General features: G+C 43.7%; 1 protein-coding gene across 1 annotated transcript; it reads left to right on the top strand.

Moving 5' to 3' along the window:
• Positions 1–1,307: 1,307 nt before the first annotated feature.
• On the top strand, positions 1,308–17,967 carry LOC130121997 (GRAM domain-containing protein 2B-like). The gene is made up of 14 exons (XM_056291005.1): positions 1,308–1,491; positions 2,088–2,216; positions 3,758–3,845; positions 3,963–4,032; positions 4,118–4,221; positions 4,706–4,801; positions 4,921–4,992; positions 9,247–9,324; positions 9,499–9,610; positions 13,200–13,316; positions 13,554–13,644; positions 14,002–14,106; positions 14,661–14,745; positions 16,746–17,967. Exons 1-14 carry the CDS (start codon positions 1,388–1,390, stop codon positions 16,782–16,784), a joined length of 1,290 nt encoding a protein of 429 aa, XP_056146980.1. The 5' UTR covers positions 1,308–1,387; the 3' UTR covers positions 16,785–17,967.
• Positions 17,968–18,344: the final 377 nt, after the last annotated feature.

Below are 18,344 nucleotides of genomic sequence, written 5' to 3'. Positions count from 1 at the left end.
AGTCCAAGTTTTGAGTTATATAAGCAGCTCTCAAATTTTGTTTTCCTTTACTTTAACTGTTATAGGTACATTTAGTCTCATATATATATAATTGTATTATATACTTTATATTATATATATATATACATATATATATATATATATATAATATTATTATACTTGTACAAGAAAGTGTAGTCTTGCTTCTCTGACAACCATTGGTACCTCGGTTTATTTTTGCATTGCATAGACAGCAATGCATGGATCGGGTTTACTACAGCATCCTAAGACCTGAGAAAGCCTGCATGCAGGACTGAGGGAAGGGACGACCCCAAGAGCAGACTGATGGACACACTGCGCATGCGTTGTTGGAGAATGCATGCTTTCACGGATCAGCTTTGTGAATAAGTGTTCTTTAGCATCTCAGAAACACATTCTCCTGAGACGTCTGGTGAAATGACACATCTACTAGTGTGTTATACTACCCTCAACTTGAGTTATACAGTTTATACAGTATCACGTGTCATCAAACCCCCAACGGTCTCGAAACTGAAAAATTGACTCCTCCATCAGCTGAAAACTGAGTATACTAGAGGGACGGCTCAGGTTGGACGGTTTGGAGACGAAGCAAGAGAGGCAAGACTGAGATGGCTTGGACATGTGTGGAGGAGAGATGCTGGGTATATTGGGAGGAGGATGCTGAATATGGAGCTGCCAGGGAAGAGGAGAAGAGGAAGGCCAAAGAGGAGGTTTATGGATGTGGTGAGGGAGGACAAGCAGGTGGCTGGTGTGACAGAGGAAGATGCAGAGGACAGGAAGAGATGGAAACGGATGACCCGCCGTGGCGACCCCCTAACGGGAGCAGCCGAGAGCAGAGGAACTTGGGGATTTTATTAGCTACACACTGCTGCTCTCTTGAGGCGGAGAGGCGACACGACACCCTAAAGTTTTGAGGACAACCCAGAAAGATTTCGTTTCCTGCTTGTAATAAACGTAAAGGAAAATAACAAGTGCAATAACACATAACATTTTAGAGGCAAAAAGCTGCAAATCCGACGAGTAAACCCACTATTGCATTGAACAGTCACCCAAATACCATCAACCTGTGCGGTGTTTGGTTTGGGTTTTATTAGTCCAATCAAACGCTCTAATTGAACACGCGGTGGATAATCGCGAGATTTAATCCAGCATCCTACGGTTGGCCTTTTCGTGTAAATTCTATGACTCCGTGTCATTTGTGCGAGACGCAAGACGCTCCTTATTATTTTCCCACCCCTTTTCCCGGCTCCACCTCTGGGAACTGTCTTCCCAACTTTCCCGGAGTCTGAGGCGGGCTCGTGTACTTTAAGGGTGTCAGGAGATCGACGAGGGAGGGGTTATAAGACAGCGTTTCAACAGACTTGTACCGATGACCGATCAGCCGGACAGATCGCGCTCCCCCTTGTCGACGCCTGAGCAAGTTGCCAAGTCCGCCAAGCCGACCGGGAGAGACTCCCGAGGGATCCAGCCCACGTAAGTCTGCGAACGACGAGGGCCCGACATCCTTCAGATCATTGCAGGCCGCGTGTCTTCCTACGCAGGGCTTGCGAAGCACGGAAAACCTACATCCGGTTGTTAATTTGCATGAAAACAACAACAACAACAGCAACAACAACAACAACAACAAACCTAAACACAGGTTGCAAAACGCATTTTGAGAGCTCGCTCGTCTGGGCAGTTTGCCACGCGGCTGAGCGTTACTATGTGTCCAATATGCGACGCGTGGCACCGCAAGAAACTCTCGAGTAAAAGCCGAGAACGTAAACTGTGCAGGTAATTTGTGTTTATATCCACGCTTTGTCGCGGCTGTTCTCCGCCCCCCCCCCCCTGTTTCGTGCAAAAGTTTCGAGTCGCGGCGAGACGCGGGACACTCGGGTCAACGTGTTGTGACGACCGCCGCGAGATTGTCGCGCGCGATGTGGCCGAATCATCGGTTCGAGCCGCAAAGCAGATGGTCTGGACGTTAGGCACCGTACCGGTGCACGGTGGTAACAACAGCCACGCCTTCTGATCCGATCCGTCTCGCACCGCGGTAGTAACAGCTACGTCTTGTGACGTCCCCTGTCCAGATACCCGGCAGAGAATGGGTGCGAGGACAGACCGCGGAGGTGTGCAAGAACACCTGGAGACCTGGAGATCTCGTTGGACGCGGAGACCCCAGGCCTCTCGGAGAGCATGAAGAAGCACCCCCTCATGAGGTGAGGTATACGCAGCACCCCGTTTTTGGTTTTTTGGGTTTTTGGTAGATAAAGTGTTGTGTACAACAAATCACAATGCACTCTTTCATTGAGATATCCTTAAAGCTAAATCTGTCGTGCAATACAATGCCAGGTGGCGCAATTCAGGACATTTTTTTTTTAATGAGGGAGGCCACATTTTATAGTTATATTACATAGGACAACACTAACTAACAATAGTCTAACGTCTTCTCCTCCTCCTCCTCCTCCTTCTTTTTCTTCTTCGGCTGCTCCCGTTAGGAGTTGCCGAAGAGGATCATCCATTTCCATCTCTTCCTGTCCTCTGCATCTTCCTCTGTCACACCAGCCACCTGCATGTCCTCCCTCACCACATCCATAAACCTCCTCTTCTCCTCTTCCCTGGCAGCTCCATATTCAGCATCCTTCTCCCAACATACCCAGCATCTCTCCTCCACACATGTCCAAACCATCTCAATCTTGCCTCTCTTGCTTTGTCTCCAACCCGTCCAACCTGAGCTGTCCCTCTAATATAATCACTCCTAATCCTGCCCTTCTTCATCACTCACAGTGAAAATCTTAGCATCTTCATCTCTGCCACCTCCAGCTCCTCCTCCTGTCTCTTCATCAGTGCCACTGTCTCCAAACCATATAACATAGCTGGTCTCACAACCATCTTGTAAACCTCCCCTTTAACTCTTGCTGGTACCCTTCTGTCACAAATCACTCCTGACACTCTTCTCCACCCACTCCACCCTGCCTGCACCCTCTTCTTCACCCCTCTTCTGCACTCCCCGTTACTTTGGACAGTTGACCCCAAGTATTTAAACTCATACGCCTTCGTCACCCCCACTCCTTGCATCCTCACTAATTGTTCCTATCTAAGGAGGACCTCAGGAGGATCCCTTGCAGCTCTAACCAGTTTGGTTTCCTTACTGGCCAACTTTATTATTATGTAATGGTCATTTTCATAAACAAACCCAAATGTTGTTCATAAATTGGATTTCGCTGTGCAACCAGCCCATAAACTGTATTCAGTAGCAACAGCCACGGCCCGCCGTGAAGGGGCTGAACCTCTGCGTTTGGAAGCTGACAGTTAAAAGAAAATGCTTCGGTATTAACAGTTCAGATGTACAGCTCTTCAACCGACGCTTTTCCACAGGACGCATAATGATAAGAGTGGCGCCCCCAAGGGGTGGCCAGGGGTGGCCACGGCCACCCTGATACTATCCCTGCCCCCCCCCCCCCAGCCACGAGTCGCAGAATATGCTTCTGATTAATCATAATAAGCTTCTATCTGATATTTTACATTAGGTGCTGTTCATTTAAATCAATAATGTATATTTTTCTTAACTCTCATATTGACAGTTTTCAACTATACAGTATAATACGACAGCATCATACTATTCCAGAAATTCAGTCATGGCTTTTGGTGTTGGTGTGCCACCCCCAAGATTTTCAGTGGCCCCATTTGCCCCCCCCCCCCTATGGGAAAATGTCTGGGGGGGGCACCACTGAATGATAGATATCCACCCCTTTTGCAGGTTTAAGCCTGTAGAGCAGCGCTCGCCGCTGCTGAACGGGAGCGACAGCGAGAGGAAGTTGGACCGGAAGACGTGCCAGGTCAGCCAGGTACGCAGCCGCGGCGTCGAGGACACGTGCAAACACGACTACGAACCGTTTTATTTCCAAAAAAAAAATTCATATATATATATATATACGTATATGTTATATTCCCCTCTGCTTCAGAAGTCAAAGACGAATGCTCAGTATCACAAGTTGTTCAAGGAAATAAGCAAAGACGAGCTGCTGAGACAAAGTAAGTGTCACGCTGTGGTTGGAAATGGTGTGGAAATGATCCGGCGCGCCTGTTCTCACGAGGAGGTGCTGGCTTGTGCCCGCAGGTTACACGTGTGCTCTGCAGAAAGACATGTTGTATCAAGGCAAACTGTTTGTGTCGGACAACTGGATTTGTTTCCACTCCAAGGTCTTCGGCAGAGACACCAAGGTACGACTTTTACACGTTTTCAGGCGCCCGGGGTGGCGTGGCGGGCTGTTCCGTGGCCTACCTCCGGCTTGGTTGGGCGTCCCCACAGACGCGATTGGCCGTGTCTGCGGGTGGGAAGCCGGATGTGGGTATGTGTCCTGGTCGCCGCACTAGCGCCTCCTCTGGTCAGTCGGGGCGCCTGCTCAAGGGGGGGAGGGGTAACTGAGGGGGAATAGCGTGATCCTCTCACACACTAAGTCCCCCTGGTGAAACTCCTCACTGTCAGGTGAGAAGAAGTGGCTGGTGACTCCACATGTATGGGAGGAGGCGTGAGGTGGTCTGCAGCCCTCCCCGGATCGGCAGATGGGGGGTGGAGCAGCTTGTAAGACTGGGGTGATCTGACGGGTACAAAGGGGGGGGGTACACATCTTGAGTGTTTGGAGTTGTGGATTATTTTAAGTCCTGCAGAACTATCCAGGTCTGTTTGTAATTTACCTTTGGCCAGATCTCCATCCCAGTGCTCTCTGTGACACTTATCAAGAAGACCAAAACTGCAATTTTAGTGCCGAACGCCCTTGTGGTTGCAACTACAAGTGAGAGGGTAAGAACCCGTACAGTCCTAACAACTGATGACTCTAACACACCTCTGTACTGATTCGTGCTCTCGGTTGTGTGTGCGCCCTCACCAAGACTAAGAAAGCCTCTTTAAATCTTTTGCAGCATGTATTTGTGTCCTTCCTTTCCCGAGACACCACCTTCAAACTTCTGAAATCCATCTGTGTTCACCTGGATGTAAGTCTTTTCTGCTACCATCTCTTTTCTCCCACAACTGCAAGTTGTTTATCCAGTTATACTTCACATGTTGGGACTCTGTGGTCATCATGTAATTTAATTTTTTTTTCTAATCCTTAATAACATGCAGTTAATTATGGTTTTATGCTTACTCTCTAAAGCTTTCAAACCCATGTCAGGAATCAGGAACACGTTATTTGTTTTTCTTTCCACTTCATGTACTTGCGTATATGACGTGAAATTAAATATCGTTTCCCCCCAGCCCACAGCAGTGCAACACAAAGAGAAAAACACACATCCAACAACTACAAGAAAGCATATATCCAAACTAAGAACACATATATCCAAACTAAGAACACATATATCTGACTAAGAACACATCCAAACTAAACACAAATATCCAAACTAAGAACACATCCACACTAAACATATATATCCAAACTAAGAAGACATCCACACTAAACATATATGTCCAAACTAAGAACACATCCAAACTAAACATATATATCCAAACTAAGAAGACATCCACACTAAACACATATGTCCAAACTAAGAACACATCCAAACTAAACACATATATCCAAACTAAGAACACATCCACACTAAACACATATATCCAAACTAAGAACACATCCACACTAAACACATATATCCAAACTAAGAACACATCCAAACTAAACACATATATCCAAACTAAGAAGACATCCACACTAAACACATATGTCCAAACTAAGAACACATCCAAACTAAACACATATATCCAAACTAAGAACACATCCACACTAAACACATATATCCAAACTAAGAACACATCCACACTAAACACATATATCCAAACTAAGAACACATCCAAACTAAACACATATATCCAAACTAAGAACACATCCACACTAAACATATATATCCAAACTAAGAAGACATCCACACTAAACACATATATCCAAACTAAGAACACATCCAAACTAAACATATATATCCAAACTAAGAACACATCCACACTAAACACATATATCCAAACTAAGAACACATCCACACTAAACACATATATCCAAACTAAGAACACATCCACACTAAACACATATATCCAAACTAAGAACACATCCACACTAAACACATATATCCAAACTAAGAACACATCCACACTAAACACATATATCCAAACTAAGAATAGATCCAAACTAAACACATATATCCAAACTAAGAACACATATATCCAAACTAAGAACACATATATCCAAACTAAGAACACATATATCCAAACTAAGAACACATATATCCAAACTAAGAACACATATATCCAAACTAAGAACACATATATCCAAACTAAGAACACATATATCCAAACTAAGAACACATATATCCAAACTAAGAACACACACATCCAAACTAAGAACACATATATCCAAACTAAGAACACACACATCCAAACTAAGAACACATATTTCCAAACTAAGAACACACACATCCAAACTAAGAACACACACATCCAAACTAAGAACACATATATCCAAACTAAGAACACACACATCCAAACTAAGAACACATATTTCCAAACTAAGAACACACACATCCAAACTAAGAACACACACATCCAAACTAAGAACACACACATCCAAACTAAACACATATATCTAAACTAAGAACACATATATCCAAACTAAGAACACATATATCCAAACTAAGAACACATATATCCAAACTAAGAACACACACATCCAAACTAAGAACACATATATCCAAACTAAGAACACACACATCCAAACTAAGAACACATATTTCCAAACTAAGAACACACACATCCAAACTAAGAACACACACATCCAAACTAAGAACACATATATCCAAACTAAGAACACACACATCCAAACTAAGAACACATATTTCCAAACTAAGAACACACACATCCAAACTAAGAACACACACATCCAAACTAAGAACACACACATCCAAACTAAACACATATATCCAAACTAAGAACACATATATCCAAACTAAGAACACATATATCCAAACTAAGAACACATATATCCAAACTAAGAACACATATATCCAAACTAAACACATATATCCAAACTAAGAACACATACATCCGAAGTAAGCAAAAAAAAAAAATCACTGTCCAGGAGAAGGAACGCCAGCCAGGATGACTGTGGGAACTGCCGGTCTGCATGGACTAGCAGTTAGCTTAGGCTGCCCCGCTTCCGCGTCCTGTCAGACCGCTCTCGGTGTTTCCCCTTCGGGCGCAGATCCGGACAGGGCATTGTTTTGATTTGAAATTAGGATCAACATGAAGGTAGAAATACAACAGCAACAACAGCAACAACAACAACAACAATAATAACATCAATAATAGTAGTAATGATGACAAAGAGAACGATAGAAAGAATACACATATAAAAGGAGTCAATCTGCATAAAGGAACAATGTATGGATAATGCTTTATTATTATTATTATTGTTATGAGCTAACTATGGGATGCTACCTCTGTTGCTGTGGAGCCAAATGGCCAATAGCGTTGGCAAATAATGAACAATAACAAAACAAAACCAAAAAGAAAAGATTAGATAATAAATTGGAGTGAAACGCCACTGACATCTTTTCCAACGTCATACTGGGTTGAGTTGCCTGCTTGTTATCGGCGACTACTGATTCTCCATGGACAGTGTATAACCCCCCCCCCCCCCCCCCAATAATATTGATTCTGATGCTAATGGAAGCAAGTCCCCTCTGCACTATCAAAATATATTTTGCCATTGGTATCGATCAAATCTTTACGAGTTTATCTGAACATGTGAAGGAAACTAGTGCAGAAGAGTCCTCCTAAGTTAGAAAAGACTGGCAAGTGAGATGAATCCTGTACGGTCAGGCATTAGCATGCTCTCTATGACCTGTTTGTATGTTGGATGTAAAGGAGAAAAATGGGCCCCTGACATGAACAGAGAGTGGGCTCTTTATTGTTCATGGGTTATTAGAAAATACTCGTTCGAGCCGTTTGACCTTTTGTGGAGGCGTTATTGCACGTGTCCTGCAGCAGAGGCGTTGTTAGGATGTTGAAACAATGGGGGCTTTGTCCAGCCTAGAAATCTACAGATTTTCACCTGATAACTGCACCATTTTCACATTATTTCAGAGTGAATGTAAGATGTGAGCTACTGTGCTCTACCAGAGGGTTCTGGTCAGGGGCGTAGGTTGGCTTGCACAGCATGGAGTCAAAGTAAACTAAATGAATGCAATCTGACTTCTCATTCAAACTGCATTATCATTTTTATTTTCAGCAGCAGGAGTAATAATAATAATAATTACTATTATTATTTTATTTATGTAACAGTTTTCTAAAGCAATATTACAAAGTGCGTCACAAAAAAAGAAGGTAAAACCAGACAAGGCAAACATAAGAGTAAGATCAAATAAGTAAGAGTAAAAATAAATAAAGTATAAATAAAAACTGAAAAATATATTCACATTTATAGCTTAATAACTGATTATAATAACATACTATAATAAAACAAGTGATTGTTGATCATGATGAGTACATTTTATTCACCATGGCAGCATCACACACTGTATTGCTGCTTTGGACACAGTGGTACTTATAAATACTTCATCTCTAAATAAAATAGTGTTTCACAACATCAGTGTTGGAGTCCTTCTGGGATTTGCTGAAAAAATAAACTTTTACACGCATGTAATTAATGAAAATATTAGTTTTGTAAGTTGCAGTAGGCAAACTGTTATGCAAGGGAGCCTGGTTTGAAGGGAAGGAGGAAGCAGATTGGCTGGGAGGGGGTTAGGAATTTGGGGGGGGGGTGTTGTGTCAAAATTGTTCACTTTTTCTGAGTTTCCTAGCCCAGCTTTAGGGGTTCATGTGTGGGAATTACGGAAAATTAAGAGGGAGATAAGGTACAGGTGTTTTCATTGCATAGTGTATGTGAAAATTGCTGCCTCTTATGTGTAGAAGTGGATGAGCTTCTAAATCAACGGCTAATCAAGTTCTAGATGGTTGAATTACATGTTCATGATTTTAGGTATTTGCTGTGAAGACATGCTCCAAAATCTTTGTTGTGATTGAAATATGCAAGTTTGCCTGATAGGCCAAACAAATTAACTAAAAATCCCTCACTTCATCTTAAAAAGTCCCATTTCAAAATCCACAAATCAAGTAATTTCTCACATAATACAGATCAACATTTTATATTTTGTTCAAACGGGCCTAGTTAGCTACTATGCACTAACCCCTGAACAATGTGATTCCAGATGGACAATATTGGCAGCCCCATAACCTTCTCACGTGAGAATACCCTGAGAGTAGACTGCTCATCATCCCTTCCTCTGGTCAGTAAGCAAGGCCCAGATGCTGCTCAAATGCAATCCTGTATTGTACTACTTATATACTCTATTTTTTTTCATTGAAAGTCTATCTGGAAATGTTCAAAGTATGCATTGCACCACTCTCTCTTCTGTATGAGTAGTATTCACAGAATATTTTTCTGGACTTGCTTTAAAAAGGACTTCTGCGGAGATTTCTCTGACTTGGATGGTGATGTGCCCCAAAGACGGCAGGACACACTGGAGAGCAGTAGTTCTGGATCTCAGACTCCTGACTATGAGAAAATGGCCGGTGTGTTTTTATTTATTATCATTATACTAACTCCTCTGTGTGTGGGACAACATGGCAGCATTGTAGTACTCAGGATCAGGTTCATGATGGGAGTCTCAGACGGGGGTTCCCCTCACTGTTTTTTACAATGGTAGCATAGCATGACTCCTGGCCACCACTAAGCATTTCACATATCTTGCATTTCCCTTACAGTCCTGAATGCACCCCCACACATTGCAGCAATTTATATCCAATAACAGAAGGTCCATCAGGTCCACCATAACCTTTACGCCTCGCTTTTTACCCTGTTTCTAATGTCCACTGAAACCATTGGGTGGTCACAAATATCCCCATCAACACACCTTATTGGTATTCATGATGCTTCAACCAGTGCCCCACAGTGAACCAGTTTTTTAAGGATTGTGGTCTGTTTGAACCCTGAATTCAATCCTGAGTGTTCATTTAACTCTGACATGCTCAGAGCTAAATGGACACTCAGGATTTCACTGTGGCATGTGCCCCCTTGTATCCTCACCAATATGCAGTGTGACCCCTCCAGATTAGAGGGAAAACTGGGATGACAGCGAATCATACCCTGTGTCCCACATACCTCCATCAGTGGACGGTCCTTCCAGACTCGTCCAGGACGCCTGTGACAACAGCGCCCCTGCCTGGGCACTTCAGAAGCTCGCTGTACGTCCGCGGTGGTGCAGCGGTCTAAGCGTCGGCTTTGTGTCGATGCAGTTGCCCACTGGGGACCGGGGTTCGCGCCCCGGTCTCGTCAGAGCCGACTATGGCCGGACTCGATGACGCAGCAATCATTGGCAACGCTGTCACATGAATGCGTCTCTGGGTGTGTCGGAAAAAGCAGTGGTTCGGCCTGGAGTCGCCTCGTCACGAAAGTGGGGAGGGGATCTCCTTCGAGACTGCCTCCCCAGAGATGCAGCTGGCGAACGCATGCAGTACGAGGGTGGGTGTTTGAATTAAAATAGGGATCGATTGGCCACTGAATTGGGAGAAAAAAGGGAAAAATCAGAAATAAATGTATATATATATATAAAAAGAAGCTCGCTGTACTGTCTCCTGTACTTTTTTACCGTCGGTTCCATGAGAGAGAGACCGGTGGAGAGGGAGAACCAAATGGGCAATCAAACTAGAACGTGGGAACAGAGCTGTTGACTTGAGACTTCGGTTTGATTCGTGAAAATCATACCTCATGACTTAACTTAGACTTGCGTGCCATGGGACTTTGTCTACTTTAGTCTGTTTTTGTGCTCATTTATACCTTGTGCATGGGTAAAGGATCATTAGGGTGGGTGCCCTATGCCAAATAATGAGCCAACGTAAAACTGGTGGGTTTTTCTCATTAGAAACTGAGCACACAATAAATAACTCTGGGGTAATTATTTCCATAGAAATGCTGGTTAAACTCTGGGACAAAATACGTCACCAGCTTCCCCAGCTAAAGAAACGAGAGTGCAGAGCTCTAAAAATCAGATTCGTCTACTTTTTCAATGTTTTGTAGGGCATAAAGCTATGCAACAACACGTATGGCTCAGTTCAGAAAACAAATGAAATAAAACGACTTGCTTTATAGTTTTATATGTTAAAATGTTTTGTGGAAGGTTGGCATGTGACCGCACGTGCAACTCATTCCAGTACACGCTCCTTGTTTATGTGAGCGCTCATGCTTTTAGCTGATGATAGAGCTCTTTTTGTTTTTGTAAAATATAGATTATTACTGATGCATCTTTATTTGTATATTGCACCTGAAAGTATAACCTCTGACCAATTGCTCTACTATCAAATTGACAGCGGTATAGGGAACTCATGAATGACGTCATTAACAATCTAAATAGTGCACAATAGACTTTAAATATTTAGTCATTATAATTCACCCTACTAGGCTTTGCTTGCTCCCTCTAGCTTACAACATTATGCTGCTAGCATTGCATTAAAAACATCCATTGACCAGTTTATCCTGCTTATTCCAGGTCGTGCGCTGCCTTCACTAGTTATGTGTTCAGCCTGCTGGCTAAATTACATATTATGTAGTGATATTTCCTATGGACTGATATTTATCCACATTTAATCGACTTATTTAAATCAATGTGAAAAGGTGATGGATGTACTTTCAACATGGCTGAATATATTGAGATACAACGGTCCAATCGTAAAACAAAACTGACTAATAACAGCCACCCAATCTTGAAGAGGGGAATTAATTTTTAACAATTTTTAGTTTTTGTTATTTTTAATAATGAAAATTGGAACTGCTGTTTTTTAGCAAGAACAAGAAGGTTTGAATGAGAATCATCTTAGCGTATTGCCTATGGGTGAGCTTGAGACCTACATTTAGTACAACAATAAACTGCTCTTTGCCTTTGGAGCCCTCATATCACATTATCATTCTACCAAGCACTATTGTATCTAAAAATGTATGATCGATTGGGGTTTTTACAGAGTTGGAGGCCTGGGTGCAATGCGTATACATTACAGATGATTGTATTGATTCTATCAATGATGGAGACTCGAGACTTAACTTGAGACCTGCCACTAGACTTGAGACTTATTCCAAAAGACCTAAAAGTAACCCTGGATGGCAAAAAAAAAATGCTATCCATGGGAGAAACAGGGGGCCATTGTGAACACAATGAGGCTGGCAGTCCTCTCCGCTGTCTTTTGGGCTGGTGTGAGCTCTTGAGGATGCAGTCTTTTTCCACTGAGGAGCCAGGCTGGAGAGCCTGGATGGTCTTCTGTTACAGAAACAGCAGTGTTGTAGTTGGCTAGCAACTCACCTAGTGGGCAGTGGTGGTTGGCAGGTACAGCATTATTTGCTCCAGTGTTTCCTGCTAGACCACCTCCTCTGCTTTGTGGCCAATGCCCCGCAGCATCCTGGAGTTGCTGCACTAAAGTGAAGGGTCAGCTGGTGTCCTTGTACTAGAATGCCAGGAAGTGATGCAGTGGCCCCTGGCGAGAGGCCTACCCTGTCCAAGATTGCATTCTGAATGATGGCACATTTTGATCTAGAGCACACCTCCTCGGCCAGTTATCCCTCCACGTCTTCATCAGATGCCATCCAGCAAACCTGGCAGGCAGCCTGTGGTCCTGGCTACAGGTGTGGTGTAGCAAGCTGCAGTAAATACTACAGGAGAACCCAATCCTCTGCCTGCCCTGGCAAAGCCCTAGTAAAGCATCTCAAAGTCTTACTCCTGTTTGGCTATCGATCCCATAATTCACTGAAACAATATGAAACACCAAGTCCTTCAGGGATCTCTTGGTTCTCTGTACCTGTACAGCCTTTGTCATAACTCTGGCCCTAGTTTTCAGTTCAGTAGACACAGAAATAGGTCAACTGTTCATTACCCAACTGCTGGTTACTGTACCAACTGGCAGTTAACCACTCCTATGTTCTCAGTCTGCTGCCAACTTCCTAACCGTAGCCTACCTCCACACTTAAATGATTGCTTATTTCAGTCCTATTGTACTGCTACCTTTGTGATTTGATGACCTAATGCAGTTTTACTTGAAAATTGTGAAAAACACCAATCTTGCTGTCATTTTTACTTAAGATTGAAGCGATAGTGACAACTTGTGCTTGTTTTACTAGACTTCCCCAGCCTCCCAGACACATTCCTAAGTGCTGTAAAGAGTGGACAGATGTCAGTCCACGCAGACATTCACCTGAAGACCCCAGGCCCAAAGCATGGAGTCACCCTTCAGAATGGTAACACAATGACTGACTCTTTAGCATCAGAAGTACACGTCGCATGTTTCAAATTACAAGTCATTAAAAAAAAAGTAATTGTATGCTTATGTTTTTGTATGTTTTCACCTATACTTTTCTTTATATTTATGTTCTTAAAAACTACAAGAGATAGCTTTACAAAGTTTCCCTAACTATGTATATTTATGCAATGGATCTTTCTGCTGATGTAAAAATCCATCTTTTGTTCACTTGCAGGGCCACCCAAGACAAACAAGGGGGTAGTAAACAAAGAGAAACCCCTACAACCTCTGTCGTTACACACCATTCTTCTACTCTATCTGTTTTTGTGAGTAGCGTTTCATTAAGTGCCATCCGAGACAGCTGAACTATCTGACAAACCAGTTCAAGAATTTGACCCGGAAGATTATGTTCCTTCATTTAGGCATGTTGGAACAGCAAGATGATGTTCCTTCATTTAGGCATGTTGGAACAGGAAGATGATGTTCCTTCATTTAGGCATGTTGGAACAGGAAGATGATGTTCCTTCATTTAGGCATGTTGGAACAGGAAGATGATGTTCCTTCATTGAGGCATGTTGGAACAGGAAGATGATGTTCCTTCATTTAGGCATGTTGGGACAGACTTTTGTTGTGGACTGCAGAACATTTATATCTGCCATGTGTCTGCTTATGTGTCTCCACAGAGTAAGTGTTCTCGTCTTGTCTTCATGTTACATGGCTTTCAAGATTGTGGCTCTTGAACAGCGTTTGAACTCCTTGGTGTCTATGGGAGAGTACACCTGCACCAAGTAAGCGCTAATGCTAATGCTGTGCTAGCAAACCCAGCGTATGGCCTGTTACCGGTGCATGAACAGAAATAAACACGTATTACATCATCTTCAGAAAATAGAAATACATATTACTAAAATAATACCATCAATTTTTTGAACATTGGAAAATACAAGTTGTATACAAGTATGTAAAGATCAGACAGGTCGTTTAAAATCTTGACAAAGTGAGTACAAATAAAAGCATTGAAAACCAAATCAGATTTTAGAGTTAGTGATCAATTTGTTGTAGTGCATTTACAGTTATTCTTTTACTTATCATCTCATTAGTCATTGTTTTTGTGTTACTATTGGTATTTTCTATAATGGAAGAGTTCATCTCACTTCTGCAATGAGTAAACTTTAAACTTGATTCTGATTCTCTGGAATAAAATCCAGGTAGACTCATAATTCCTGTATAGCTATTGCCATTTAGCTTTATTATTTACTATCATTTATTTACTACATCGCTTTAAAAAGCCTAAACAAACACCTACAGTGTGCGTGCTGTGAAATCACTGCAAATCTTGTTGCAGAAACGCTGGGAATTACAGATCCCAGGCTGACATCAATGCTGAGATATGCGGAGAACTATCTACTAACCTCCTCAAGCTGGAAAAGGTTTGTCCACTTGTGTCGTCTCCTCACAAGCACAGGGACCCTCTGCAATATTGTGATTGCACCATGTATACATTAGCAACCATAGACAAGGAAAGTGATAGAGTCGCCCTCTGGTGGTTGTTTCCCCTTGATTTACTGTTATCCAGTATTGTCCAGTCCCTCCGGGATTTCGCGGGCTTATTGTAGCCTAAAATGCCTGATTTCGAGGAAGCTTTTCTGAAAAAAAAATGTAATGCATGTTGAGATGTTTTTAGCCGGGGTTTTTTTTGGGGGGGGGGTTAAAATAAAACTGCGGGATCAAGTGAAAATTGCAAAAAATAGTTGCGATTTTTGGGTAACATTCATTAACAATCGAAGGGAACTTTTTCCAGTGAGAATAAAACCGCACTGTCCCGAGTGTTACAAGTAACCTTACCAAAACCACCTGACTTGGCTCTCGCTAGCTAGCCACATGCTGCGAGCTCTCTCCACCTAGACCAGCCCAGTGTTACCACACACACACACACACACACACACACAGTTTGTCATGCAAACAGGCAAACACCGGTCACCACTAACCATGCACCAGACTCTAACTCGCCTTGATTCTTTCCGCGCTTGCAACAGATCCGGGTGCGACAGCCTGTCGTGGTGATTTGTCATGTCTGCTGTCGAGGCGTTTCAGCCATTGTCCGGGTGTGTCCTGCGGTAGAAAGGTGTTTGCCAATCGACGATTTATGTTTGTGTTCCACCACAACGTTGCATGTGGCGCAAACCAGTGTAAACTACTAATAAGACACGTTAGCCCCTAGCTAACGGGTCTGACCCTTTAGCCGAGCGGTTAGTGACGTCACCTTGTGGTGCAGTACACTCCGTATCGAATCCCGCACCGGGCAAGAAAATAACCGGTTACATTGGTGGAAGCGGGGGGATCCGGAAGTGTGCAGATCCTCAGAAGTCTCTACAGAGCGCGGGAATAACAAAGCGCGAGGGCGCGCTTCCGGGGAGGGTGACGACAGTAAACTACTAATAAGACACGTTAGCCCCTAGCTAACGGGTCTGACCCTTTAGCCGAGCGGTTAGTGATGTCGCCTCGTGGTGCAGTACACACACCTCGTCTCGAATCCCGCACAGGGCAAGAAAATAACCGGTTACACCAGTTTAACCCCGCTTTCGTGCAGAACATCAGGGAACTGCCTTGCACGGTCTTTGGCAGTACATTTAGTTGGTAAACGTGAGACGTCTGTGGCGCACATGTCTGCGTCGTCACAACCAGACACAAGGAAGTGAGTTTGGTGACGTATGGCTCAATGGTTTGCGCGGGGGACTGCTATGATTGGTGAAACTACACTGATTGGTTAGATTTGCGGAAACGTTGCGGTGATTGGACAAAATCGCAAGGTCGCGCAGAATTCGCGGGGATTGGACGAAGTTGCGTTAATTGCTGCGATCGCGACACCACGAAATCCCGGAGGGCCTGTTTGTAACGCAATGTCGGCTTGGGGAAAACCTTAAAAGGTGCACCCATCTTTCTCAGAAAGGTTGCAGGGCGTCCGGTACGCAGCACAGCGCGTTGCCCAGCGACACAACACAGCTGTATCTGTTGTCCATTTGAAAGATAAAATGTTAAGTTGTTAAGTGTTACTAAAACTGAAAGTGATTTGTATTTTCTTTTTCTAATTTCGTACTTCACTGTTGTATATTTTCAAAGAAGTTTTTGATTTAAATAACTTTGCTAGTATAGATTTGTGATCATTTTTTTAAACGATGGTCAATGGGGCAAATGAGTTGCAATTCAGAAACCTAACCACTAGAGGGCCCACGTTTTCTCTCCCTCCCTAAGGGAAAAGGGGAATTCCACCGATTTAACAGTTGTGTTGGCGACATTACTGTCACACTAGTACGGTTTATTAGTAGTGCAGCGTTTGAGTTTTAACTTTTAACTGCTAAGAGGCTTTGCTCGGCTCGTGCCTCTATGACGTCATTTTAAAACCACGTCATTTTCATTTTGTCCAACGTAGATTCAAATGAACCTCCGCAAACTACTTGAGGAGACATAAGAAGAGGGTGCTGCCTGGCCAACTGGGAGCGATGCTTCTCATACCAGCAACGGTTCAACACGGCAGACCGACAACCGGCTGCAACACGGCAAACAGCTTGTACAGGAAGCCATTGTGCAACAGTGTTTCCCTGCACACTCAGGACTATTTCGTCACATTTTCGCTAATATTGGGCTATAAGGGGCGTCCGGGGTGGCGTGGCGGTCTATTCCGTTGCCTACCGACACGGGGATCGGCGGTTCGATTCCCCAATCTTACCTCCGGCTTGGTCGGGCCTCCCTCCAGACACAATTGGCCGTGTCTGCGGGTGGGAAGCCGGATGTGGGTATGCGTCCTGGGTCGTTACACTAGCGCCTCCTCTGGTCGGTCGGGGCGCCTGTTCAGGGGGGAATAGCGTGATCCTCCCCAGCGAAACTCCTCGCTGTCAGGTGAAAAGGATCGGCTGGCGACATGTGGTAGTCTGCAGCCCTCCCCGGATCGGCAGAGGGGGGTGGAGCAACGAATTGGCTGGATACAATTTGGGAGAAAAATGGCGGGAAAATTTTTAAAAATTATATATATATATCGTGCTAGAATGTACATTTAAACATATTTCAAGTTTTACAAACGCCGATTTTAGATAGGGCCCATTTATTAGCTTACCTGAGAGGTGGTTTGTATTTCACAGCAGTAGGATGTTTCGGATAATGTCCGGATGGGGGCGCTATTTCAGTTTTTTTTTTTTGCCAACATTTGAAAGCGGTGCACGCGCTCGTCGGTTCGTTCTAGTCGGTCTTCATGATTTACTTTTCAGCAATGCGGTTTGGTATTTGGTAAAGCTTCTTATGTCTAACGTGTTTAACTCTGTAGGCAGACGGAAATCTGTTTTCCACGTCTGCAACGTGAGCAACGGTTTACTACAATGTATTTTACCATCCTGTATTTATTTGTGTATAAAGTCATGTTTGTATCCCCCCCCCACCCCCCACTGCGGACAGTTTTACAAGAAGCAGCCGCATATTCACAAATGTTCTTGTGTTTTTCAAATGGTGTGCTATTTTTAACATGTGTGTGTGTGTGTGTGTGTGACGTGTCAAGACCAGCATATGCTGCTGGGAACAACTTGTGTAACCAAACATGGTGTGCGCGTGCGTTTTTCAAATGTACGGAGTTGCAAAGTTACCAGAAAAAAGTAAAAAAATAATTTTACACTGCTTTAAAAGACCTCGCAGGCTCCCTTTCTTGTGTGTGTGTGTGTGTGTGTGTGTGTGTGTGTGTGTGTGTGTGTGTGTGTGTGTGACAATTACATTTCTGTATTTATTATAATGTAACGTGCATGGATAAGGAGACACGCTGGCCGCTGGCTGGCGGATCTAACCCTTTAGTCGAGCGGTTAGCGATGTCTCCTGCGGTGCGGGCGAAACGGGTTCGCGTCCCCCCCGCGGCAGTTCCTGTGGTTGCGTTGTCCCCCGAATTCGCTACATTGGTGGCAGCGGTGGGATCCGGAAGTGTGCAGATCCTCAGAAGTCTCTTCGGAGCGCGGGAAGAACAAAGCGCGAGGGCGCGCTTCCGGGAGAGGGT

Source organism: Lampris incognitus, chromosome 12 (assembly GCF_029633865.1).
Source record: "Lampris incognitus isolate fLamInc1 chromosome 12, fLamInc1.hap2, whole genome shotgun sequence".
In the NCBI taxonomy this organism is placed as follows: domain Eukaryota; kingdom Metazoa; phylum Chordata; class Actinopteri; order Lampriformes; family Lampridae; genus Lampris; species Lampris incognitus.
The sequence above is the reverse complement of the archived record's forward strand: the minus strand, read 5'-3'. Positions and strand labels throughout refer to the sequence as shown.

What these genes read in the sequence shown, in the direction of transcription:
- LOC130121997 (XM_056291005.1), top strand. Translation starts at nt 1,388, where the DNA reads ATGACCGATCAGCCGGACAGATCGCGCTCCCCCTTGTCGACGCCTGAG. An exon ending in TCTTCGGCAGAGACACCAAG is followed by an intron (nt 4,222 to 4,705) that starts GTACGACTTTTA and finishes ACCTTTGGCCAG; the next exon opens with ATCTCCATCCCAGTGCTCTC. An exon ending in CCATCTGTGTTCACCTGGAT is followed by an intron (nt 4,993 to 9,246) that starts GTAAGTCTTTTC and finishes ATGTGATTCCAG; the next exon opens with ATGGACAATATTGGCAGCCC.